This window comes from Eptesicus fuscus, chromosome 20 (assembly GCF_027574615.1).
Source record: "Eptesicus fuscus isolate TK198812 chromosome 20, DD_ASM_mEF_20220401, whole genome shotgun sequence".
NCBI classification, from domain to species: Eukaryota; Metazoa; Chordata; class Mammalia; order Chiroptera; family Vespertilionidae; genus Eptesicus; species Eptesicus fuscus.
Window position 1 is genome coordinate 49,425,780 of NC_072492.1, and position 24,372 is coordinate 49,450,151.

The window sequence follows — 24,372 nt, forward strand, 5'->3', positions numbered from 1 at the left end:
CTGTGCGCCAGGCCCAGGCAGAGCTGTGACCGCATGGCCCCTGCCCCGGGGGAGCCCTGGTCTGTGACAAAACAGAGGCACCCCTCAATGGGGTGTCCTGTCCAAAAGCTCCGAGCGGCTGGGCAAGCAGCCACCGTCCTCCCGCTGCTGCCCAAGCCCCCCCAAGTCCCCGGGAGCCGGGGTCATGGGTGCTGGTGTGCGTGCCACAGGGCTGCTTCCGCCCACCGCTTCCTCCCGCCGCCCTCTCTCCCAGGCCGGAGCTTCACTCCACCCGGCCGCTCCTCCATTCCAGGAAGGCTGCAGTGGACTTCAGGCTGTGCCTTTAATGCCCCCCCACCCCCCGCCGCCTGCTTTCCCCCCACTGCCCTCAGGACGGCCGCGCGGGGCAGCCTGTGTCCTGGGACCGGTTCTGTGGCTGATTAGACATCGTTGGCAGATGCAGCTTTGACCTAAAGAAATGACTCGGACAGGCCCTGGCTGGTGTGGCTCAGTGGACAGAGCGTCGGCCTGTGGACTGAAGGGTCCCGAGTTCGATTCCGGTCCAGGGCAACACACGTACGTCGGTTGCAGGCTCCTCCCCGGCTTGGGCCCTGGTCAAGGCAAGTGCAGGAGGCAACCAACCGATGTGTTTCTCTCAAACGCGTCGATGTTCCTCTCCTTCCCTCTCTCTTCCACTCTCTAAAGTCAATGGGAGATATCCTGGGTGAGGATTAACAACAACAAAAAGAAATGACTCAGACGGGAGCCTGACCTCTGTGTGTGTGTGTGGGGGGGGGGGGGGGAGGGGGGAACTGCCATGACAAAGGACCATAAACCGGGGGGCTGAACAAAGCAGAAACACACTCTCCCCGTTCAGGAGGCCCGAGCCCCCACTCGGTGTGGGCAGGGCCCGCTCCCTCGAAGGCTCAGGGGAGGATCCTTCTGTCTCTTCCGGCTTCTGGGTCCCAGGGGGTCCCTGGCTTGTGGTCCCATCCCTCCAGGCTCTGCCCGCCTCCTGCGGCCTCTCTGCATCCGTGTGTCCTCAGCCCTGCAGGACCCCGTCCTGGGGTTCAGGGCCCACCCCTCTCCAGGGCACTGACCCTCGCTGCAGGTCCTTGTCTTAATCACCTCTGCCACGATCCTCCCGCCAGATCAGGCCGCATCCTGAGGTTCGGGGGGCTCTATCTTTCGGGGGCCACCCTTCACCCCACGACAAGTCATGGTGGACCTGGGAGGTAGGCGGCCCCTCTAATCACACCTTCCCCGGGGCCAGGCCTGTGGGTGGCCTCCCTTCTCCCGTGGTCTGGGGGGCGGGGGGTGCTGCTGTGTGTCTGTGTGCGCCATCCCAGAAGGCAAAGGCCTTGCCATTGTCGGTTTCTTGCCACATTGAAGCTCTTTTTCCTCTTTCTGCAGCGGCTGCTGATTTTATCTGCCCGGGGCCCTGCCAGGACCCTTCCGCCAGCCCCTGGCCCTGGCTGCTCAGGCCCCAGGAAAGGGGGCGGGGCCTTATTCAGGTCCTGGAGCCCCAGATTGGACAGGCCCTGGAAGTGATCAAAGGCGGGCGGGGATGATTACAGGGCCGCCGGGTGGCTGCTGGACCGGCCCGTTGGAGGAGTAATTATTCCCTGAAGGGTGGCACCAGCTGTTCCCCATCTCCTCCGAGGACGGGGGGAAGAGGAAGTGAGCGATGTACAATTAGAGCGGTTGGTTAGATACCAGGGGGGACTTCCTGGCCCGGAGGAGTGTGGCTAAGTGCTGGGTTGGGTTTCCTGGGGAGCGTCGGAAACCCCTCCCCTCGGGTGCCCGGCCGTGGCCCCGTGGTTCCAGTGCCAAGGGCTACAGGCAGGGGGCGGACTGGGCGGGCTCTGGAGCAGTCAGGCCAACAGGGGGCGCCTTCTGGCCTCGAAGGGCGACTCCTTCCTGCCATTGTCCCGTGGGCTCCCATAGCGGGGGAGCATTTCGGGGAGGCGTGCACCCTGGCCGGGTCCCCACGGAGATAAGCCCACGTATATTTAGCTCAGCCGAGAATGGCAGGGCGTCGCGCACAATGCGCTGACCCGAGGCTAGTCTCGGGGAGCCCGGCCAGCTCTCTGCGAGGACAATCGCACGGGCGTGCCTACCCTCTGCAGGTGCTTTTTATGGAAACACGGGAGCACAGCGCTGTGGCCCAGGCTGGATGGGACCACCCAGCTCCCAACCACAGGGGGACCGGTTTCCCAGCCGGGGGGAGCCGTGGCGCAGGCCCAGGTGCTGGGGTTCAGACGGCGGTCCCTGGCTGGTGGGGATGACAGGGGCGACTCCGTTTCTGAAGCCTGGGCTCCCGGGCCGACGAGGGTGTGTGCGCATCTGAAATGTCTGTGGTTGCTGCTCGGCGTCCACAGACTCACTGGGTTGAAAATAGTTCAAAATATCCCAAGCATGAGGGCGGGCGCGGCCGCCCTCCTTAGAGAGGAAGGGCTCGGTTTTCGCTGTGAGGAGAGCCGGGGAGCCAGCGCGCTCAGCCAGAGGCCCGCTCACCTGGGCGGGCGGCCTCAGCATCCCCTGCACCTCAGACCTGGGGGTGGCGGGCGGGGAGTGGCGGTGACCAACCTGAGCGCTAGGAGGCGCTGTGGGGGCCCTCGGGTACCCACCTATGGAGCTGTGGCCCACCAGCACCCAGGGCTCCCTCCATGCTGTGGATTCTCCGCTGCCCCCACTGTAGGCAGAGGCAGTGGGTCCACGCTAGTGAGGGGACCAGGGGCAGACAGGAGCGTCTAACAGGCTCAGCCAATGGAGGGGGGCGGAACCAGCCCCCCAAGCCCTCCCCTTCCCCCCAGCTGTCAGTGCCAGACCCGGATGGCCCTTCTTGGGGGCTTGATCCTGGGGCTTCTCAAGTCCCAGCTCATCCTGTCGCCCCCGCCCCTAGGACGTGCCCGCCCGGTAGGTACAGGGTTCATGGGTGTTCGCTGAAGGGAAGGAAGGGATGGAGAAGCTAGAAGTTCCTGCCCCGCGGCAGCCTCCTGCCTCCCCACCCTTCTCTCCGCATCTAAGAACCAGGGCAGGACCGGGACCGGGTCTAGGCGCCACATAGAGATGCCCCTTCTGGAGGGGATGGGGAGGCACCCCTCTGGCTGTTCTGACAGGGGCTCCATCCCCGCCCAGGCCCCTGCCGGGCCGGCGCCCCCTCCCAGAGAGCAGGAGCGACCCTGGGTGGAAGGGTGGGGGCGGGGAGTCGCTGGAGGGGGTCCCCCTCCGGGCCACGTGAGTCCTCCTTGCGCTCGCCCGCTGGCTCTCCGCCAGCCGGCCAGGACCCTGCGGGCAGCCGGCCCGCGCGTTAACCTCGTCGGCGCCGGGAGCGAGGGAAGGCGGCGGCCAACTTTGTTTGCTCGCGTCGATCCGGCTCCCGCAGCAGGAGCCTGCGCCCCGGGGAAGGGGCGTCCGCTCCCCCTCGGCACCGCCCCCGCGTCCGCTGCCCGCCTCCACATCCGCCCACATCTGGCTGCAGCGGGCGTGGGGCGGGGAGGGGGGGCCGGCCTCGTCCCTCGCCGTCCCCTGGGCGTGGGCCAGGCGGGGAGAAGGGGGGCCCTCGGGTCGAGCGCCCCGGACTCAGCCCGTCCCGCGGCGGCGGCGCGCGCCCCAGCCCCCAGGACTCGGCGCTGACAGGCGGGCGGAGCAGCCAGTGCGCGCCCGGGAGGCCGGGCCGGGGTGCGGGAACCTGATCCGCCCGGGAGGCGGGGGCGGAGCGGGGCGGGGGCGCCAGGAGCGGGAGGCCGGCGCCCGCCCGCCTCCCCCATTCATTCAGCGGAGCCCGCGGGCCGAGGGGCTCCGCCGCCAGCGCTGCAGGCGGGAGCGGGAGCGGGAGGCGGGCGGGCGCCCCAGCAGCTCGCCGGCCGGGCGCTTCCTCCTCGCCGCCCTCCGCGCCGCCCGCCAGCCACCATGTCCGACCCCGCGGTCAACGCGCAGCTGGACGGGATCATTTCGGACTTCGAAGGTGGGTGGGTGCCGGCGGCGGCGGGAGCGCTCGGGGCCCCTCGGACGGGAGGGTGGCGTGGAGGGGGAGGCGGGACCCCGATGGGGCGCCCTCCCGCCGCGCGCCCCCCGCCCCGCCCCGCGTCGCTTACGTGGAGGACCCGGTGCGGGGACCGCTGCCTCCGGCTTCCTTCCTTTTATTGTTGTTTGTGGGGGCGCCGCGCCGGCCGCCGGGAGGGCGCGGGCTTCCTCGGACCCCGGCGCGCGGTGCCCTCTCCGCGCCGCTCAGCCCCGCCCTCGGGCTCCGGCTGCCGGCGCTCCCGGGGGCCCTCGAAGTCCACTCGGCCCTGCGCCCCGCGGGCGGTCGGGGCAGTGGGTTCCCCGCCCCCGCGCTCCCCGGGGCGGGCAGCCCCCTCCCCCATACCAGTGTTGGCCTGGGCTGAGCCGAGTCCGGGCGGGGGAAGGCCGCCCCGTGGGCCCGCAGAGGTCTTGGGGGGGCGCCCCATCGTCCCGCATCCGCGCCTGGGACATCCTCGGCCTCCCGGAGGCGGGCTGTGTGGCGAGGGGGGCCTGCGTGCGGGTAGGGAGTGCATTTTGGCCCCCACTCCCCTCCGGGGTTCACGAAGTGTGGAGAGACTTGGGGGGCAGGGGGGCTTCTCCCTGCGAGTGAGTCCGGCCTCCTGGCTTTGGGCCTGAGTGTGTGTGTGTGTGTGTGTGTGTGTGTGTGTGTGAGTGTGTGTGTGTGTGTGTGTGTGTGTGTGTGTGTGTGTGTGTCTGTGTGCGCGCGCTTTCGTGCGTCCTCGTGACGCCCGTGGCCCCGCGTCCTGGGGAGGAAATAAAGTGCTGGGAGGGAAGCTCACACAATAGTCCCCGCACTCGCGGGTTTCTGAGGGCGGGTCTGCCTCTGTGGGGGCCGGAGCCCCCGCCCCTCCGAGGGGCTCCCCGGCAGCCCTGGGCAGAGCCCTCTGGGGGCTGGGGTAGGGGAGGCTGGGCCGGAGGCCAAGCCCGGAGGTCCTCCGCCCGTCACGGGCAGAACCAGGGCTGGGACCTGGCTGGCCAGAGCCCAGCGGCTCACATGGCCCACCTGGGTCTGGCCCATTTGCGGGGGGTACGTCTGGGAACCAGAGCCTGGCTGGACCCACGCAGGGCCCCGCCGTGGTGATTCTGGGTGGGGCCTGCCCTGGCCGGCTCGGGGGTGTTTGCTGTCCTGTGGCCCGCCCGCCTGTGCGGACATGAGGGTGCCAGCGGCTGGCCTGGCGGTGGGAACACTCAGACCAGCTGAGAAACTGCCAGGCAGGTCAGGGGCTGCGGAGCGGGCTGGCTTGTGCCTGGCGGTGGACACCTTGGCGCATGCTCATCCTGGGGTCACCCGGACTGACCTGCCTGCTCCCCTGCCCTGCGCTGCTGCTGCTGCTCTCCCGCCACCCCTCAGGGCCTTTTCACGTCCCGGATGCCCGAGGGCGCCCCCTTCAGGTCGCATAGTGGGCGGGCTCTCCCTGTGGCCGGGGCCAGGACTCGGTCAGCTGGCAGTCCCTGCCCCAAAGCAGGGTGCTGGGATTTCGGGGAGGGATGGTTCCATGCGCCCTAAGGCAGGATGGGGAGGTGGAGCTTTGGGGGTCGTGTGGTCCAACAGCTGTCGCAGTTCATGCCACGTAGGTTGTAGGTTGCGAGTGCCTCTGCCTCGGGGTCCCCCCCACCCGCCGGCTGTCCCAGCTGAAGATGCCGGCAGCCTCCGCGGCGGGGGGCGGCCTCCCCACGGCTCCTTGACCCTTTAATTTGGTCGGAGACAATGGCCTCATTGAGACCATCCTAGGGCAGCAGTTGGCAGCCCTGTGACTCCAGATGGAGGTCTCCGGAGGGCTGGGGCGCGGGGCCTCGAACCCTCCGTGCCCCGTGTGCATCAGTCTCTCCAGGTGTGCCCTGGAGAGTCCGACGTGCTCTGAGGATGGGGGTTCCGGCGTTCGAGCCCCGGCGTCCTGCATGGGTGCGAGACCAGACACCCGGCCTCCCTGCACGTCCCCGGAGCTTGGGGTGGCGCTGGGGGTGGGGGCTGCCAGCCTCGGATGGAGAAGAGGGCACGGCCCAGGGCGACAGTGGGTGAGAGGGCAGGGGAAGGCCGCTCTGGCTGACCACCGGAGCGCTCATGGAGGAGGCCGACCTTGAGGGAAAGTCAGACCTTGGATGTGGAGGCAGGACAGCCTCCGGTCAGGGCAGCCGGGCCGGCAGGGGAGCCAGAGTGAGCCGGTCTGCCGGGGCCGGGGCATAAGGAGGGGCCGGCTGTGGCCGTGGCCGTGGCCGTGGAGGGCCAGGCATTGGAGCCTGGGCCATCCGGGGAGGCAGCTGGACTAACAGGTCCCCCCAGAAGAGCGAGAGTGTGTTCTGGGGGCCGTGGCCGTGGTCACCCACACCGAGTCGCTCTCTGCAGGACAGGGAGAAAGGGGCGGGAGGGAGCCGCCAGCTCGGCCTCGGCTGCGTGACGTGAGGTGCCACCACCTCAGCAGGGCGAGTTCTGAGCCACCGGGCCCCGGGGGCAAGTTTCAGTCCGAGCAGCCTGGCGTCCTGCCACGGGCCAAAGGGTGTCCGGGGATGCGGGCCGGGGTGGTGTTATCCGGGCCCGTAACATGGCGTGCAGGGCAGCTCCCTGGCATCGGGGTGCAGTGGGCGCTGGGGGCAGACAGGAAGCTGCCCTGCTGTGTGTGTGTGTGTGTGGGGGGGGTGGATGTGTATGGAGTGGGTGCCCTGAGTTAAAATTTGGCTGGTGCCCCACGTTCTGGGCACATCTGCCCCCGGCCCTGCGGAGCGCCCACCTTTTATTATCACCTGATTCCTCGCCTGCCCCCGCCCTCGAGGACCCAGGCGTGACGGGGTGACATCAGCGCCGTCTCCGGCCGCAGGAATGTAGCCTGTTTGCTGTGTTGCACGTGTCTGTCGGGTGCAGGTCCCCGGGGACTGGGAGGGCGGCGGCACCCTCCGGATCATGAACCTCTGACCCCGCCGTGGCCTCCCTCAGTGGCCTCCCTCAGTGACCCCCCCTCAGTGACCCCCTCAGTGACCTCGGGGCTCTGCGGGACCCCCCACGCAGGGCAAGGAGAGTACTTTGTATTTTCCTGATTGATTTTTAGTTTCATTTCCCATTTGTCCCGGCACCAACGGGCCTAGGGGTGGCCTTGGCCCCCGGCACTACCCGTGAGAGGGGGTGACCCCTGCCCCTATCTCGCTCTGGGCTGTGGACGGTGTGTTCCTAGAGAGCGCGGGCCAAGTCCTTATCTCCCGGCTGCGGCAGGCCGCGGGCCCGTCCCTGAAGTTTGCTGTGACCAGATTTGCACGCGGAGAAAGAATCCGGGAAGTCCTCGGCGTCCGTGGAAAGCAGACCAGCGCGCTGGCCTCAGAGCCCTGGCCTGCAGGATCCTGCCCCCCTCAACCCCTGGGGGGCCGGCAGCTACCTGGGCTCCTGGCCAGGCCGGGCCGTGCCACACTCTCCCCGTCACAGGGTTCCTTCTCCGGGAGCTGGACCCAGCCTCCTCCCACCCTGCCCCAGGGCCTCAGCTGGTGGGCACAGGCCTGCCCGCCGTCCGCGGGGACAGTGACGGGGCATGGGCTGACGACTGGACTGTGAGGATGGGTGTGGTGGGCCACCTGCCCGGGCTCTGCCGCCCCGGCCTCCCTGAAGGGCGGTCGGGGCGGAGCGGGGTCCGGAGCCGGTGTCTGGGAGGGGCGTCCTTGCCAGCAGCCTCTGCCCGTCCTGGTCGTGTGGTGCTGAGCCTGGTCCCAGCGGGGAGAGCAGTCCCATCTCAGCTCTGCCGCTCCCCGCCAGGGCACGGGGAGCCGGGCACAGGTGGGGACCTCGGGGCCTCCGTGCCGGGGAAACACACCACCCGAGTTCGAGCCCTGGGCGGGCGGCAGGCACATGGTGGCACTTGCTTGGGCCACGTCGGGGGCGGGGCTGTCCCGCTGGGCAGGAGCGGTGGCCTGTGGCCTCGGTGACGGGCGTCCTCAGGGACACACCGAGGTGCGGGCTGCGTGCTGCCCGTGGGAGCCGGGGCCTCCTCCGCCGGCCGCTGTGGCCCAGCTCACCGGAGCGCCGCGGCCCTCACACCTGGTGCTGGCCGGGCAGAGCCCAGAGGTCAGGGAGCCACACTCAGAGGTCAGGTGCCCCTGTGGTTCCCCAGCTGCATGACTGGGGGTGGGCTGGCCTGCTGCTCCAAGTCTCCTGGGGTACAGACTCCTGGGGTACAGATTCCTGGGGTACAGACTCCTGGGTACAGACTCCTGGGGTACAGACTTCTGGGTGCAGACGCCTGGGTACAGATTCCTGGGGTACAGACTCCTGGGGTACAGATTCCTGGGGTACAGAAGGGAGCACAGGGCCCCAGTGAGGAGCGGGGGGCGGGGTACAGGGGTCAAGTTCAAGGAATCCATGTTGGCCTCCAAACCCAGGAAGGAGGAGCCCCCTTGCTGCGTGGCGACCCCCAAGGGCAGGGCCGTGTGTGTAGAATGGTGGGGTGGGTGGGGGCCTCTGGGCAACGGGGGGAGGGGGCAGACCTCATTTTTGGATTCCTCCCAGAAGCCCAGCCACGTTCCTACGCTTTGTCGTGACAAAGCCACCGAGAAAAAACAGCCACACGGTGGCTTTCTTTCCAAATCCCTCGGTTTTTTCCCAAATTTGGAGGCTCTCTGAGTTGCTTATGAGGCAGGAACTCTCTGGAACAGGCCCGGAGCCTGAGGATTTGTCATCCCTCTGGCCACACAGGCCCCAGACACCCCTGCGCCCGGGCCTTGGGGCTCAGGCTGTTGGATTGGGTCGGGACGGAGCCCGGAGGCCGTCAGCCGGACAGGAGACGCTCTGGAGACAGCGAGTGTGTTGTCGTGTTTCAAGTGTGGCCAGTGGCCAGCGCTGAGGGGGAGGGACAAGAGCAGGGCCCTGGCTTAGAGGAGGGTACCCACCCACCCCAGCCCCCCACCCGCCCGCGCTCTGTCCGGAGCCAGGACCCTGGGAGGCGGGAGCCTGGGCCAGACTCTGACCTGCCTCTCGCCTCCCTGTCCCCCCTCTTCGCCGTGTCCCCGAGTCTAACAGCCTCTCCCCGGAGCTGAGTCCCCTGTAGTCCCAGCCCCCCCTCCCCCACGTCTCTGGGCTCGCTGGGGAAGCCCACGGCAACCCCAGTAGCAAAACCCAGAAAACCAGGGGGCCCGGCCTTAAACTCAGCGGTGTGCCCTTCCCACACACAGCTCTGTGCCTCCCGTGTCCCCGTCCCCTGCCTTCACGCGCCAGGTGAGGTGGGGGAGGGAGGCCGGCCAGGTGTCCCCCAGCCCCCTCCACCCACACCTCCGGCTGTAGCATCGCGGGACCGCCTGATGGGGGTTGGACGACAGTTGTTCCCTGGGTACCAAGGGGGCAGGGGTACCCCAGGGCCTCAGGCCAGGTCCTGCAGGGATGGGGTGGGTGGGGGTGGGTCTGTCTTGCGGCCTGGGTCTTGCTTAGACTGCGTGGGGGCTCCTGGGGGCTGTGTCCCTCTCTCCCCGGTGTCCTCGCTCCGCAGGAGGGGCTGGAATGGGCTCTGGGCAGCCGTGTCTGCTTTCCTGTCCCCTCACCCACGGCCTCCTGCCCTTCGAGGAGCTAGCCTGACCCTCTGCCGCTGGGCTCCCCGCTGTCCCCTGGGGCAGGGCCTGGCGTCAGCACCTCCTGGGGGGGGGGCTGCCTGAGGAGTGGGGAAGGGAGCCACGCCCACAGCCCCCTCTGCCTGCCGGAGGGACCCGGCTCATCTTGCTTTTTGGCGGGAAGAGAGACAAGTCCCCGGCCGGCTGGGCGGCTGGGCGAGTGGGTCTGAGGATCCAGGCCTTTGCCGCCACCCCTCCCCCACGCCCGGCCAGGAGATGGAGGTGTTTGTGGTGGGACCGTCCAGGGCAGCGCCTGGTTCCCGGCTCTCCCCGTGCCCGCGGGCCCCTCCCTGGGTGGGGGGGGTACAGGAAGCCGCCTGAGCAGGGCTCGCTGGCCCTCCTGCCACGTGGGTGGCCTTTCCCTGAGAGGCCAGGCCCTGCCCGCGTCCCCTGCAGAGCCCTGTCGTCTCCAGGGAGAGCAGCCGGCCTCTGCGCTGTCCCTGCCCCCTGCCCCCACTGAGGTCGGCGGGCCGCTGTGAAGTAGCGGGTGTGCGGGTCCCTGCTGGCCCCGCCGTCCTGGGTGCGAGAGCAGGGGCACGTGCTCACTCATTTGTTGACTCAGCGGCTGTCTGCGGGCGCCAGCTGACGGCCGGCTCTGTGCTGGGTTCTGAGGGCCAGGCGTGAGCCCAGGAGCGGGTCGGTTCCTGGAGGAAGGGGCACCTCAGCAGAGGCCTGGGCGGGAGTTCACCCGGCAGGGTCTCCAGCAGGGGATGCCGCTGACAGGGCCCGGGGCCCTGAGTCGGGAGGTGGGGGAGGGGGCTGCCTTGTGCCTCCGTGAGGGCCTGAGGAGGCTCCAGGCTCTACCTTGCCTCCTGGGAGGGACTGGGGTGAGGGATTGCGCAGGTGGGAGCGCGGCGCCCGGCGTGTTACCTTAGCCAGGGCGTTGCAGGCTCGGTGAGTCTCGCCTTGGCTCTGGCCTCCGTCAGCAAGCCAAGCGTCAGAGAGGGCAGCTGTGCCTTGTTGCTAAGCTGCTAAGGAAATCCTGGCAGGCCCGGGCCGGGTGCGATGGGGAAGGTGGTCATTGCTTGCACCTTGGCAGGCCCCGAGCAGGGGAGAGGAGCGAGGCGGAGCTGGGTCCCCACCCTCCCTGGTTGCCGCCCCCACCCAAGTCCTGGCTTGGGAAGCACCCGTGCTGGGGCAGATGGAGGGACGGGGACTCTGGCGAGGGAGGGACTCCTGCGTCTGCTCTGGCTGCAGCCCCAGTGAGGCTGGCCGGTTGGGGGGTGCTCGGATATTTACATCTCCCCTAACATTTAAATGACGAAGCCAGGCTCGCACACAGCTGCCCTGCGCCAGCTGTCAGGCTCTGGCCTCCCCGCCTCCCCGCCTCCCTCCGCATTCTTCTTCTCCGACCCCAGTCCAGGCCCTTCCAGCTGTTCCCCCTTCGCTCGCAGGCACTTCCTCTGACCCAGCTGGTCCTCATTACCTTCCATCCCCATCGCCTTTATTGAGCACCTACTGTCTGCCCGCCGTGGGCTGGGCACTGGGTCCTCCGGAGCCCGGCAAGGTGGCCGCGCCGCTAGGCTCTCTCCGGTCACAGCGGGCCGGGGCCACACTGGAAGGCGGACGCGGGTCCTCCCGCCCCCATGCCTGCATCTTCCGTCACTCCCTCCTGCCCAGACCTGCCCCCGGCCCTCTGCTGCGGGCCCCGATGCCAGACTCGGTCTCACTTGTCCGGGGTGAGTGGGGGGGGGGTGGGAGGCTGGTGGCCCGGAGCCTGGGTCAGTGGGGGCTGCCCCCGCTCCCGACCCAGCCCCGATGCTCTCCAGCTCGATGACAGAGCCCAGCGTGCAGGGGGGCGTGCACAGGGCTCAGCTGGTGCTCTCTGCCTTCAGAGCTTAGCTTTTAGGGGCCCTGGGGTGGAGGAGTTGGAAGCAGACGGGGGCAATGGTCCAGTGTGCTGGCTCCCCGCGGCGTCGCCCTTGCCCACGCTGTCACGCTGGGAGAGCCCGTAGCCTCTCTGCCTTGGGCTCCCACCTGTGAAATGGGATGAGGGTAAAATACGCTTCAGGTGGTCATGGCAACCGAGGCGCTAATGCCATAGACGCCCTTAGAGCAGGTCGGCATGGGGTGAGCGCTCACTGCACGTCGACTGGCGGAGTCGGTGAAGCAGACGCTGTTTCGGTGGGTAGGAGAGTGGGTAAGAGAGTGGGTGGGAGAGTGGGTGGGAGAGTGGGTAGGAGAGTGGGTAGGAGAGTGGGTGGGAGAGTGGGTGGGAGAGTGGGTGGGAGAGTGGGTAGGAGAGTGGGTAGGAGAGTGGGTGGGGGAGTGGGTGGGAGAGTGGGTGGGGGAGTGGGTGGGGGAGTGGGTGGGGGAGTGGGTGGGGGAGTGGGTAGGAGAGGGACCGTCTTCGTCCGCCCGGGCTGCTGTGAAAGGCACCGCAGACTAGACCTGTATCTCTCAGATCTGGAGGCTGAAGTCCAGAGTCCAGGTGCCGGTAGATTGGCGCTTGGTGAGGCATCTCCTGGCTCATGCACGGTGTCTTCTCGCTGTCCTCACAGGGTAGAAGGGCACTAATCCATTCCCGAGGGCCCCACCCTCACCTAACCACCTCCCCAAGGCCCCACCTCCCGACACCATCACATGGGGGTTAGGATTCAGCATAGGAGTTTGTGGGACTCAGACAGTCCATCTGTGGCTGGCGAGGGGCCGGGGGTTGGGAAGAGGGGAGGCCTGGTGGGCTCCTGGACGCCCACGGCCGCCTCCGTCCTGCCCGCTTCCTGTGGCAGGCGAGGTCAGCCTTACTTCCCATGGAGGCCCTTGGTACAACGGCTTTTCTCTGCCCAAGGAAAACCCAGGGTGGGCCCTGGGCAGGTTTGGGGGCCTTGTGACCGACACGCCCCCCTCGTCACCTGGGCCTCCGCCCCCAGCATTGCCCAGTGTGCCCTCCGTGTGTGCCTGCCCGGGGAGCTGACCGGGGAGCGGTGGGGGCTGAGACTGGGCGTCGACCTGGGTGCCTCTGCAGAGGGAGAGGGCGTGCGGCTGCTGCGCCGGGGCTCCTGGTGGCAGAGGCGGCGCTGGGGTTTCCTTCGTACAGGATGCTCTGGGGTGGGGTGGGGACAAGGCTTGTGAGCCCCCGGGTGGGGGGCAGGGGTCCCCACGCTGCCCCTCAGACCCCCCTGGGGTGCCCGGCCCCTCAGAACCTCCGGGAGGTGGGGACCAGCATCTACTTTCGTCTGAGCGGCAGGAATGGTTCCGATGGCAGAGCTGAGAAAGGTCTGGAGGCAGCAGGTTCGAGCCCCAGGGAATTTAGGGGCGAGGAGTGCAGGGTGAGGGGAGGTGTGAGCTGCTGGTGCTACGGAGCTGGAGCCGGAGGAGCCGGAGCCGGGTGCTGCAGGGCTGGAGGGCGTTGGCCCGTTACAGCTCCCGTAGCTTTCCCTGCGTTTCGCAGCTTTTCTCCGTCGCACACGAGTTGCTTTATCGTCGGGGAAGGAGCAGGTGTAATTATTTTTAAAAGTTCATCGTCGAGCCCTGGCCGGTGGGGCTCGGGGGAGAGAGCTTCGGCTTTCGGGACGCAGGGTCCCCGGTTCGGTTCTGGGCGAGGGCGTGGACCTGGGTTGCAGGCTCGATACCCGGGCCCTGGCCTGGGTGTTTGCAGGAGGCAGCCAGCCCATGTGTCTCCCCCACATCGATGTTCCTCTCTCTCTGCCTCTCCCCCTCCCACTCTCAGAAATCAATGGAAAGATTTCCTCGGGTGACGATGAACAAAAGTAAAAATAGAAATAGAAAAAGCTCGTCGTCAAAATTAAAGTGCGCCGCCCAGCCCCCCAGCCCGGTGGAGACTCGGGGCCCCTGTGGCTTCCCCGGCTCCGGGCTGGGGTGCTGAGTGGAGAGCCGGCACCGCTGGCGGCAGCATTTCTGGCCGCAGAGGAATGTGGCCAGAGCTGAGGGCCCTGACCTCTGCCAGGAGGGGAGGGGAGGGGAGGGGAGGGGGCCGGCCGCCCTGTCCGGCCCCTGCGGCTCTGCGGGCGGTGGAGTTGCCGGGCCTGGCTGTTCAGGACCCAGGAGCGCACCTCGGAGCTGGCGGCCGATCGCAGAAGGGCCTTCACGGGGCCATCCTGTGTCCGAGCTGGGAGGGGCCTTGCAGTTCAGCCCTTCCTGGACTTTTCCAGGAAACTGAGGCCGCAGGGGTCATGTGCCGGGCCTGGGCGGGGCGTAGATGGTGCTGGTGACAACTCGGTGCCCCGCCCCAGCCGCCCTCGGTCTGCAGCGCTTCCTACCCGCCGCCCCGCGCACTCCGCTGGGCACACGCGGGGACAAGGCCCCTTTTCCGTGAAGGAAAGGACGGCTCCCGCCTGCGGTTTCACTTCCTGCAGGCTCCTCTCCGCCCAGCACGTCCCTCGGAGGGCCCTGCCGGCTGCGTGGGTGGGGGTGGGGACCGTGGACAGTTTCCGGGTGGGTGAGGGCTGGCCCCTCCCTGGCTGCCTGGCCCCCGGCAGCTGGTGGCGGGAAGGGCCTGGCTGCCGCGGGGCTTCCCCAGGTGGGAGGTGGAGGTGGCAGCCAGGGGGGTCAGAGGTCACGGGCTGCGTGGGGCGCTGGGCAGGGGGGTGGGGGGTCTCCCAGGAGCTCCCTGTCAACAGCTTGCACTTCTGCCTCTTCCCACGGCCAGGAGCACAGTTGGGGGGCCTGTGGGACGTGGTCCTGGAGGTGGGTGTCGGTGCACCCCAGCCCAGCAGGCAGGTGGCTGAAGGGCCACCCGCGACCTGCCCCGGAGGCCACCCCCCATCAGTCTGCTCACCCGCTTCTTTGCCAAACCCCTCCTGCCTTGAGGACACAGCAGGCCCAGACCCTCAGGGCCAGACCCGAAGGCACCAGGGTTCTGCAGGGCGTGGGGTCACCGAGGCTCCGCCCTCGTCCAGCCCATTGTGGCCGCCTTGGGCCCGGCTGTGGGGAGCCCGCCCCTCCCTCCCCCCCCCGCTCCCCTCTTCCTCCCTCCGACCCCCCGCCCCTCCATTCCTCTGGAGGCCTGGGCGCAGCTGGACTCCTGGGTGCTGCTCTGAGCGGGGCCTGCCCGGGGCCTGACCTCTGCTCCCGGGGTCACTGTCCCCTGTAATTAGGCCGCTGCTCATATTGGCCGGGGCCTCGCCCACCCCCGGCCACAACACAGCCCGTGTGTCCTCCGCGTCCCTGGGCAGCCTGTGATGGATGGAGGGTCCCACCTGGCCCAGTGGCCCCTGGCGTTGGTTTCTTTTACATTTTCACTGCGCTTTAGCCATTCCCGCCAGTGGGGGGCGGGGGCAGGGGCGGTGGTTCTGCATCCCAGGCCCGTTCGGAGCGGCCACGACCCGTGTGCGCGGCCGCGGGGCTGGGAACAGCTGCCGGCCACACGGGGCCTGGCCGTCCGTCCCTGAGGGTCTCTGGTCGGTCCTGGTCCGCACCGGTCGGTCCTGGCCCACACTGGTCGGTTCTGGGCCACACCGGTCGGTCCTGGTCCGCACCGGTCGGTCCTGGCCCGCACCGGTCGGTCCTGATCCGCACCGGTTGGTCCTGGCCCGCACCGGTCGGTCCTGGGCCACACCGGTCGGTCCTGGCCCGCAGGCAGCTGGGCCGACAGCCATGCGCAGAGGCTTGTCTGCAGGGTCCGTGACCCCTCTCCGTGGTCGGGGGCAGACTCTCAGGGAGCAGCTCCGGCAGGGCCTGGCCATCCGGGAAGAGGCGTGTTTGGGGGAGCAGTAGACGGGGGAGGGAAGAGGTGGAAAGGAGGCTCAGGGGTCAGTGGGGACCCTCTGGTGGGGGGAGCAGCTCCCCAACTTGAGACCCTGGGAGTTGGGTCTGCAGTTTGTGCTCAGCCACCTCCCAGGGGCTTCCATTTATCGGGACCTTTGACCCACGGAGGCCTGAAAGGTCACCCCCCCCTCACTCTCCTGCAGCCTGGCTGCACCCAGGCCTCCCCGCCGCCGCCCTGCCCCCCCCCCCCCCCCGCCACCGCCGCCCTGCCCGGCTCAGGAAGCCTCCTCTTATCTAACCCGCATCTCTCTCTCTCTCTTTCTCTCTGCCTCTCTTGCTTCTCTCTCTCTCTGCCCCTCTCTCTGCCTCCCCCCCCCCCCCCCCCCCCCCCGCTCTTCCTGCCTCTCTGCGCTGCACCTTCTGCCCCGTCCCTCGTCCGGTGCTCGGTGGAAGCAGCCAACAGCGCGGTTGGGGGGAAGGCAGGTGACCAGACTGGTCCAAACACGTGCTTCCAAATGCGCTCCTGCTGTCACTTCCATTTTGTCAAAAAAACAAGGAAGTGCAGCATCTGGGGGCGACTTTTAAAGGGGCCTGGAATGCCCCCGCGCTGCCAGAAGCCGGGCAGGGGCAGGGGCAGGGACCCGGAGGCCCGTGCCCAGGGGGTGCCGCTCAGGGCCGTGGCCGTGCACAGAGACTTCTTGAAGCGAAGTCGCCGCCCCCACGGCCTGCGGGAGTCTCACTGTGAGGCGGCTTCTCTGGCGTGGGGGGGTCGGGGGAGGGGGCGGGCAACTCCAGGGGTTAACCCGCTGCTGGTAGGTGGCCGGTAACTCACTGCCCCGGTTGGGACACTCCTGGGAGTGGAAATGGGCGCCCTAATGACGGGGGACGCAGGAGTGGGCTGGGCCGCCCCGTCCCACGGGGCTGCGAGCGTGGGCCCCTGTCCCAGCGGGGGAGGGGAGGCAGCTATGGCGCCGCATCCACAGAAGGCCGGGCGTGGCGTGCAGACCGCCCTCCCTTCTGTGTCCTGTTGGCGCAGTAACTCGCTAGGGCTGGCCTCGCGAAGTGCCACGGACCGGGGCTTCCGACCCGAGAGATGTGGTGTCTCAGGCCCAGCGGCCAGGCGTCTAACTCAAAGGGTGCGGCCTGGCCGGCGGGCTCCGTGGTTGAGCGTCGACCTAGGAACCAGGAGGTCAGGGTTCGATTCCCGGTCAGGGCACGTGCCTGGGTTGCGAGCTGGATCCCTGGTGTGGGGCGTGCAGCAGGCAGCCGATCCATGATTCTTATCGTTGATGTTTCTCTCTCTCTCTCTCTCTCCCTCTCCCTTCCTCTCTTTGAAATCAATAAAAACATATATTTAAAAAAAAATAGTAATAAATCAAGGTGTGGCAGGGCTGGCTCCTGCTGGAGGCTCTGAGCGAGGGGGCCTCCTCCAGGCCTCTGCTCCCTTGGGTGGTGGGCGCGTGGCCCCCCGGGTGCGTCTCCTGTGCTGTCTCTCCGAGGACACCCGCCGTTGGGGTTCGGGCCCACCGAGGACACTGTCATCCCCAGACCCCTTCTCAACGACCCCGCAGAGCCCCTTTCCCCAGACAGGCCACTTCCCCGGGTCCAGAACTGGGACTCAGGCCGTGTTGGGGGCCACTGTCCTCAGGCGGCACAGCAGGTTCCGGAAGGACCGGACCGTGCGGCTGGGCCGGGAGGGCTGGGGTGGGGTCCGCCGGTGCCCTCACTTGCCAGGCTGCTGGAGAGCTTTTCCAGGGAGAAAGTAACGTAAGGAATTGGGGGGGTAAGACGAGGTCTGGGATCCCGAGGCCAGCTGTTGCCCGCAGCTGCTCGGGGCTCCCCGCCCAGCGCCGAGGTCCTGTCCGTGTGGGGGGACCACGGGTCACCGGCACCCACGCTCCAACTTCGTGCTCTTTAATGCCTGAACACGTTGCGGGCGGGGAAGGCCGCCTGCACCTGGGGAGGGAGGGGACCCGTGTGTGTTCCTTGGCCCGGCGGCCTTGTCAGCTCTGCGGCTCTCCAGGGCCCGGCGGCCTTGTCAGCTCTGCGGCTCTCCAGGGCCCGGCGGCCTTGTCAGCTCTGCGGCTCTCCAGGGCCCGGCGGCCTTGTCAGCTCTGCGGCTCTCCAGGGCCCGGCGGCCAGGGCCAGGGCCGGCCTCCCGGTGGGAGCGTGGGGAGCAGAACGGCCCCTTGGAGCCGGAAGGCCAGGACAAAGGCCGTCACCAGAACCAGTGTGTGGGGTCCCCTGGGTGGAGAGACCTCCTGGGGACCCTCAGGGACATCTCTGGCTCCCGTGGCGCATCCCCCGGGACTGCGTGGAAATGGGTCAGCTGGGCCCTCCTTTGCGGGGGGTGAGGCCAGACCCTCCGGGAGACCGCGCCAGGGCATGCGCCGCTGGCCTGCATCAGGTCGGAGGCCCGGGACGGGCTGTGTGACGCTGCCCACGCCCACGCCCCCTCAGCCGGCCACGGCCACCTGCCCCTGGGCCCTGGACTGGAGCCGGGCGGAGGGGCCTGGCCCCGGCGTGGTCTTGAGGCTGTGTGGCCGTGGGGCGGGAGGGAGGGGTGGGGGGGTGTTGAGCTGTGGGTGCCGCGCTCGCCCTCCAGCCTCTCTTCCTTTATATGGACTTGCCTGTTGTTACACAAGCTGCCCGCTGGCCGACAGCTCAGCGCTCCCACTTCCCTGCAGGCTCAGCCGCGGCCGCTGCACCCCCCCACCCCATTCTGGGCTGTGTGTTGCTTTCTGAGGGCCCTGCCCCCACTTTTCCCGTCCGCTTTGTCCCTGTTCCCAGCCTTCTTCCCCCACCCGTCGCCTCGGCCACCCTCCTCCGCGCAGCCCCCAGGGGCCCGGAGACGGGATCCAGTGCCAGGGGGTCCCCGAGTGGGAGCGAGACGGGGAGGGCGGCGGCTGCTGAAGTGCATCACGGGGCCTGTCACCGCGCTGCAGCTGTGGGCACCCCCACTCTGCACCCCACACCCCGGAGCTGGCCCACCAGGTGGGGGTGGGAGTTGACTCCAGCTGTGGCCCGAGAGCTGCTGGTGTGGGGAGCAGGGTTCCCCCTTCCCGCCTTCCCACCTGGGGCACCAGGTGCCATCAGGAGAGGCTCTGGGCGGAGGGGCAGGTCCTGGCCGTGGGGTGGTGGACGTGGGGAAGGGCCGTGCAGCCTCGGCCACTGTGGGGGGTGACCACACGCACATACACGGACACACACACACACACGCACACACACGGTGCACGCGTGCCGATGGCACTCACACCGACCACTGTGAAAGTTGTCGCACGGCCACCACGTGGCGCCTCCTGTCTGCCCTGCTGCCCGGAGGGAGCCTCCCGCTGCCCCTGCCCCACAGCCCACCGCTCTGCCCACCCTAGAGCCTGCCTGAGCCCCTCGCCCCCCACTGACCATTGCAGCCCAGGGGGTTCATCCTTCTCATGGCCCTTGCGTCAGCTTCCTGGGGCTCCCGTAACATGACCCCCAGATCCGCACAGCCCCCCTCCGAGAACTTTGCAGTCCCTGCCGGGCCCCGGGGTGGCCGAGCTTCGCCACCCGAGGTTCTGTGCCCGGTGTCCGCGAGAAGGAGGTGTGCCCGGGGCTCGGAGAGGGCCTCCCGGGGGCGCCGTGGCTGGGGGACGGGAATCCAGGGGGCAGGTATCGGGGACGGGGGCTCCTGCGCGGCCCCCCACTCCGGCGTTGGGATCACACACTCCCCGGCCGCCTGCCTGCCTGCCCCCCAGCAGGCCCGGGTCTTCCGGCCAGAACGTGGAGGAGAGGGAGGGAGGGGTGCTGAGAGTGGCCTGGAGAGCTGGCGGGGCCTGGGGCCAGCAGCAGGCGGGGCGGGGGAGGGGGGGGTAGGAAGTGGTGGAGCCCCTGAAATCCTGGGCTCGGGGTGGGAGCGGCGAGGCGAGCGAGGGGAGGGCTGGGGGACCCTGGTGGGTGAGGACCTGGCCGGCGGGAAGGAGCTGGTGAGTGTCCTGGACGTGGGCCCGCCCGCCTGGTCTTTATAACCAGGAGCAGCTGGTCTCCTCTGACTTCGGGGTGGCGGCTGCTTAGGCCCCCTTCCCACCGCCTGGGGGGAGGGAGCGGAGAGGTGGCAGGCGTGTGGGAGTCAGTCCCCCCCCCCCCCGCCCCCCGGGGCCCAGGTCTGGCTGGGGCAGGCAGGGCAGGAGGAGGCAGGTGCAGGGGAGGGTGAGGACAGAGAGTCGGGGCTGAGGGGGGGCCGACCACGCCGGGGCTCCACGTGATCCCACCAGAAACTGCACGACCGCGTCTTAGAACCGTGGGCCTTGGGCCAGGCAGACACGCCTCTGGGTCCGCCCCCCCCCCCCCCCGGGTCCCTGCTGCAGGGGAGTCAGCGGTGGCCGGGGGGCCTCTGGCCGGAGACAGGACCCTGCGTCCTCGGCTCTTGTCTTCCTGTGGGAACGAAGTCAGACAAGAGACAAGGAGCAAAGGCAGGCGAGAATGTATTTCAGAAAAGGAACCCCCTCAGATGTGGTCTGAGCGGGCGACTCGCCCCCTGAACCAAGTGCCCCGCTCAGAGGGGAGGGGGGCACTTACACCTCTCGGCTGCCTGTCCCTAATCTTCTCTCTCAAAAGGGTGTTTATCTTCAGGCCCTGAGGCTCCTTCTCCCAGGGTCACTGCCCGGTCAGACTGCGCCCAGGTCTTCCCTGTCCCATGGGGGATCTGTCGTCTTCAGTACCTAATTTTGGGGTGTCACCTCTCACACCCCAAGCCCTAACTGCCTCACCCAGCTCATATCTTCCTAGCTGTCCACTCTTTTTTTTTTTAAATATATTTTTATTGATTTCAGAGAGGAAGGGAGAGAGAGAGAAACATCCACGATGAGAGAGAATCATGGATCGGCTGCCTCCTGCACGCCCCCCAATGGGGATCGAGCCCACAATCCGGGCCTGTGCCCTGATTGGGAATCGAACCCGGGCCCCTTCAGTCCGCAGGCCGACGCTCTGTCCGCTGAGCCACACAGGCCGGGGCGAGCTGCCGACTCTTTAGCAGGAACGTGGCCCAGCCCGGCCTCGGTTTCCCCGTCTGTACCGGGGACAACGGCGTTATTTGCGGCGGAGGGTTGTCTCCAGTGCTCAGGGCGAGGTGCGCGGCGAGCAGTCCTCGCCTCCGTGCGATGCTCAGTGTGGGCTCCTCGCGCCGCTGTTTGTGTGACGGGTCGTCTTCACGTGGTTCTGAGGGTCTCGGTGCTGCCATTCCCGGGGACGTGTCCCTGGCTGCTGCGGCGGGGGTGGGGGTGGTGGCGTGTTTGCCGATGGTGTTGTGTTGGGCGCATGCGAGGAGCAGAAAGGAAGGCCACGGGAGGAAGAAGTCAGAGGCTCCCCGGAGCCAGGCGTCCCGGTAGGAAACGTGGCTGGTCCACGCGTGGTCGTGGCGGGACAGCGAGGCCGGCGTCTTCCAGGCTCCGGCCTCTTCTCTCTCCCCCGTGATCGCCGTGCCTCTGAGTCTCCTGGGAGAGGGGGCTGTCCCCTCCCGCTCTGAGCGGTGCCCGCTTCAGCACGCAGGATGTGTCGGGGTTCCCGAGCCCCCGCTCATCCCACCCTGCTCTCTGTCTTCCAGCCTTGAAAAGATCTTTCGAGGTCGAGGAGGTCGACACGCCCAACTCCACCCCACCCCGGAGGGTCCAGACGCCCCTGCTCCGCGCCACCGTGGCCAGCTCCACCCAGAAGTTCCAGGACCTGGGGGCGAAGAACGCGGAGCCGCCCGCCCGCCATGTCGACGCCCTGAGCCAGCGGTCCCCCAAGGCCGCCCTGCGGAGGGTGGAGCTGTCGGGGCCCAAGTCCGAGCCCGTGTCCCGGCGCACCGAGATCTCCATCGACATCTCGTCCAAGCAGGTGGAGAACGCCGGCGCCCCCGGGCCCTCGCGGTTCGGGCTGAAGCGGGCCGAGGCGCTCGGCCACAAGACGCCGGAGCCCACGCCGCGGCGGACGGAGATCACCATCGTGAAGCCCCAGGAGCCAGCCCACCGCAGAGCGGAGACCCCCGCCGCCAAGGCCTCCGAGGTGTCCACCGCCCCCCCGGCCGACCCCGCCCCCAGGAGGGTGGAGATCCAGGTGCCCAAGTCGGCCGAGGTGCCCGCCGCCCCCGCCCCGTCCCTGGAGAATCCAGAGCCCACCCCGCTGTCTCAGCTGCAGAGCAGGCTGGAGCCCAAGCCCCTGCCTCCCTCGGCCGAGGCCCCACCCAGGAGCCAGGAAGGTGAGTAGCCAGGTGCCTGGTGTGGCCAGGGGTCGCCAGGGGTGGTGATGGTTGGGGGCGGGAGCTGGCTCTGCCACGGAGTCTTGGAGAAAGAAGCGGATGGGGGGGTGGGGGGTGTGCTTCCATGGGGACCTAGGACACACAGGGGCCCGCGGCCGCGGGCTCAGGGAGCAGACGGTCCAGGGCGGATGGGCCAGACGCAGCAGGTGGCACTGAGCTGGGCTTTGGGAAGGACCCCTTTACGGCCAGCATGGACCGTGCCGTCCAGCTGCTTCTGTGCGAGCCGGGCCGGCGGCGCTGGAGCCTGGAAATGAGAGGCGGGGCGTTTGGGCCTCGAGGACGGGCTCTCACGTCACGTTCCGTGGTCACGGGGCCCAGGGCAGGAATAGCCGGCGGCCCTGGGAGTGCCTGACGGAGGCCAAGGCCCCGGGGTAGGGGCTGGGGGGTTTGGGGGGTCCTGCCCCCCCTGAGGCTTTGCATTGGAGGTTTTCCACCTCCTCCCCCAGGAGGGAGGCTGTGAGCAGAGGCCAGGAGAACACAAGAAACCTCATCTCTGCACCCGCAGGCTCTCTGGGCCGCTGGGGAGGGGCCCCCGGGCCAGGGGTCCCCATGACACCTGCCCACAGCTACGTTTGGGGGTGATGTTCTGATGAAGGGAGGAGGAGGGAAGCAAGGGGCTTGGGTACTGTCCTCAGAGGGCCCAAACCCAGACTCAGGCTCGCTCGGGGAGCTTCCAGGGGAGGCAGTGGGGATCCCCGTGGGACCCCGGGCCCCTGGGGAGCGCCGGGCCCTGGGCTCCTGGGCTGTGTGCGGGTGCCGGCTGCGCTGTGAGCCGCGTGACCGCTGGGTCTGTTCTGATCGCCGGACTCCGGACCCGTGAATGCTCAGTAGGTGTTCTGTGCGTTGGACAGACAGAACATTCTGGGTTTTTGATTTTCCTTGTTGAAGTGACTATTTTTAATTGTGGTTATAACACACATAACGTAACATTCACCCTTTTAACCGCGTTCAGTGCACAGCTCAGCAGCATTAGACAAATTGACATCGTGTGCAGCCGTCCCACCACCATCTCCAGAACTTTCTCTTCCCCCCATCGCACAGTCACGCCCGCCCCCCAGCCCAGCCCCCCACTCCGCTCCCCGGCTGTGCGTTTGGCCGCTTTAGGTCCCGAGTGGAAGTGGGTCACACAGCGCTTGTCCTTCCGTGTCTGGCTGTCCCTGCGCGTCGTGTCCTCACGGTCTGCCTGTGCCGGAGCCGGCGTTCCGGGGGGGGGGGGGGGCGGGGGGTGTCCATCGTCTGTGATGGACAGCAGCCGCTTCTGCTCCTGAGGCTTGTGCGCGCTGACCGTGGGCGCTCGCCTCTCCCAGGCCCGGCCTCCGCTTCCTCTTGCTTTTCCTGGTTGAGTGAGACTTTGCCAGTGGCCAGTGGACTTGGGGACCGGAGGGCCCTTGGCTGGCGTCGGAGTGGGGTGTGGGGTGAGCTGCTGTGTCCTGTTTGAGCAGGTGGGGCAGGGGCTGAGGGGCTGAGGGGCCTGCCCGCGGCGCCGGCCCCTCTGAGCCGCCGACTGTGTGGGTCTGCTCTCGCTCCCATGTCCGTCTCCCCACACGTGACCCTGGTGTGCTGTGAGGACAGAGCCGCGGCCAGTGTCCGGGGCGTGCCCGGGAGGCCATTTCCGCGGACCCCCGGGTGAGCTTCGGTTGGTCCAGGGCCTCTGGCCGGATACGTCCCCCTCCAGGGGGGTGAGGTGTTCACACTCAGCCCGGTCAAACAGGATGTGGCCGGGAGGCGGCCGTCCCAGGCCGGCCAGGTCTTGGCGACAGCTGGCGCTGGATGCGCAAGGAGATGTCCCGGCTCTGGGGGGACAGGCCAGGGGGTGTCTGCTCGGGTGGCAGGGCCCTGGGTCAGCGGGCGGGCGGGGCACAGCTCAGGGTGTGCAAGGACGGTCAGGCTGGCTGTGGCTGAGCAGTGGGACCCCAGGAGAGGACGGGGCAGTGGGACCAGGAGCAGTGTGGGGGCGGCGTCCCAGGAGCACGGCCCGCCCCCGAAGGTTTGGACCCCGTGGGGTTCCCCAGGCAAAGGCGGGGAGGGGACGTGGCGTTTCTCCGTGGAGACGAAGGTGGCTCTCCGAGTGGGAGTGAGCGCGCTCGGCAGCCTCCCAGACCCACGGCCCCCGGAGCGGCCCCCAGCGGGGTGTCCAGCTCCCCTGGCAGGGCCATCACCTGTGCGACTGTGCCAGTTGTGTGTGTACACGCGTGTGAACTCACAGGTGCGCCCGTGCCCCGACCCTGTGTCTCCCGGCTGGGGGCGGGCTCTCTGAGACAGTGCTCACCTGCAGAGACCCTTTGGGCTGGACATGCGCATGGACTGGGGGTGCGGGGGGCTGGATGGCGCTGGGAGAGGAAGGTGCTCTGTGGGGGAGGGGCGGGGGTGACTCACTCTGGGAGGATCTTTCCTTTCCCGCAGGTTCTGAGGGAGCCGCCCTCGGGCCTGGAAGGAGCCGGGGCCAGGAGGGGGCGAGGCCCACCGAGGGCGGGGAGTGTGGCCTAGACCTGCGCGGCCTGGACGTGAGGCCAGAGGTCCTGGGCATCTGCTCGGAGGGCAGGGCTTTCCTGGGGGGGCGTGGGGGGGTGTTCCCGGAATTCGTTGCCGTGGCTTCTGGGGGCCCAGGTCTGCGTTCCCACCCAGCCCCTGCTCCGACCGCCTCTTCCTCTCCCCTCCGCTGGTCCTGGTCCTCCCAGTTCTCCCAGAGGCACATCCTGTCCTGAGCATCGGCCCCACGTCCTGTCCATCCCTCCTGCAGCCGGGCACTCCCGTCCCTTCCGCCCTTCCTTTGGGGGCTGGGCAGAGCGCTGCAGGAGGCCTCCCACCCCAGCCCTGCTCTGACCGCCCTTCGTGGCACACTGCCCCTT

At 68.5% G+C, this 24,372-nt stretch overlaps 1 protein-coding gene across 3 annotated transcripts in view; it reads left to right on the plus strand.

Annotated features, from left to right (window-relative positions):
- The window catches only part of SEPTIN9 (septin 9), a 124,040-nt gene that overhangs the window by 49,484 nt on the left and 50,184 nt on the right, over positions 1–24,372 (plus strand). For 2 of the 3 annotated variants that reach the window (XM_054709047.1, XM_008155012.3), the window contains one exon: positions 20,828–21,463. In XM_054709047.1, the coding sequence (XP_054565022.1) occupies positions 20,828–21,463 (636 nt within the window). Of the gene's footprint in view, positions 1–3,773; positions 3,950–20,827; positions 21,464–24,372 lie in introns of those variants that run through there. The other variant, XM_054709048.1, reaches the window with a different exon arrangement.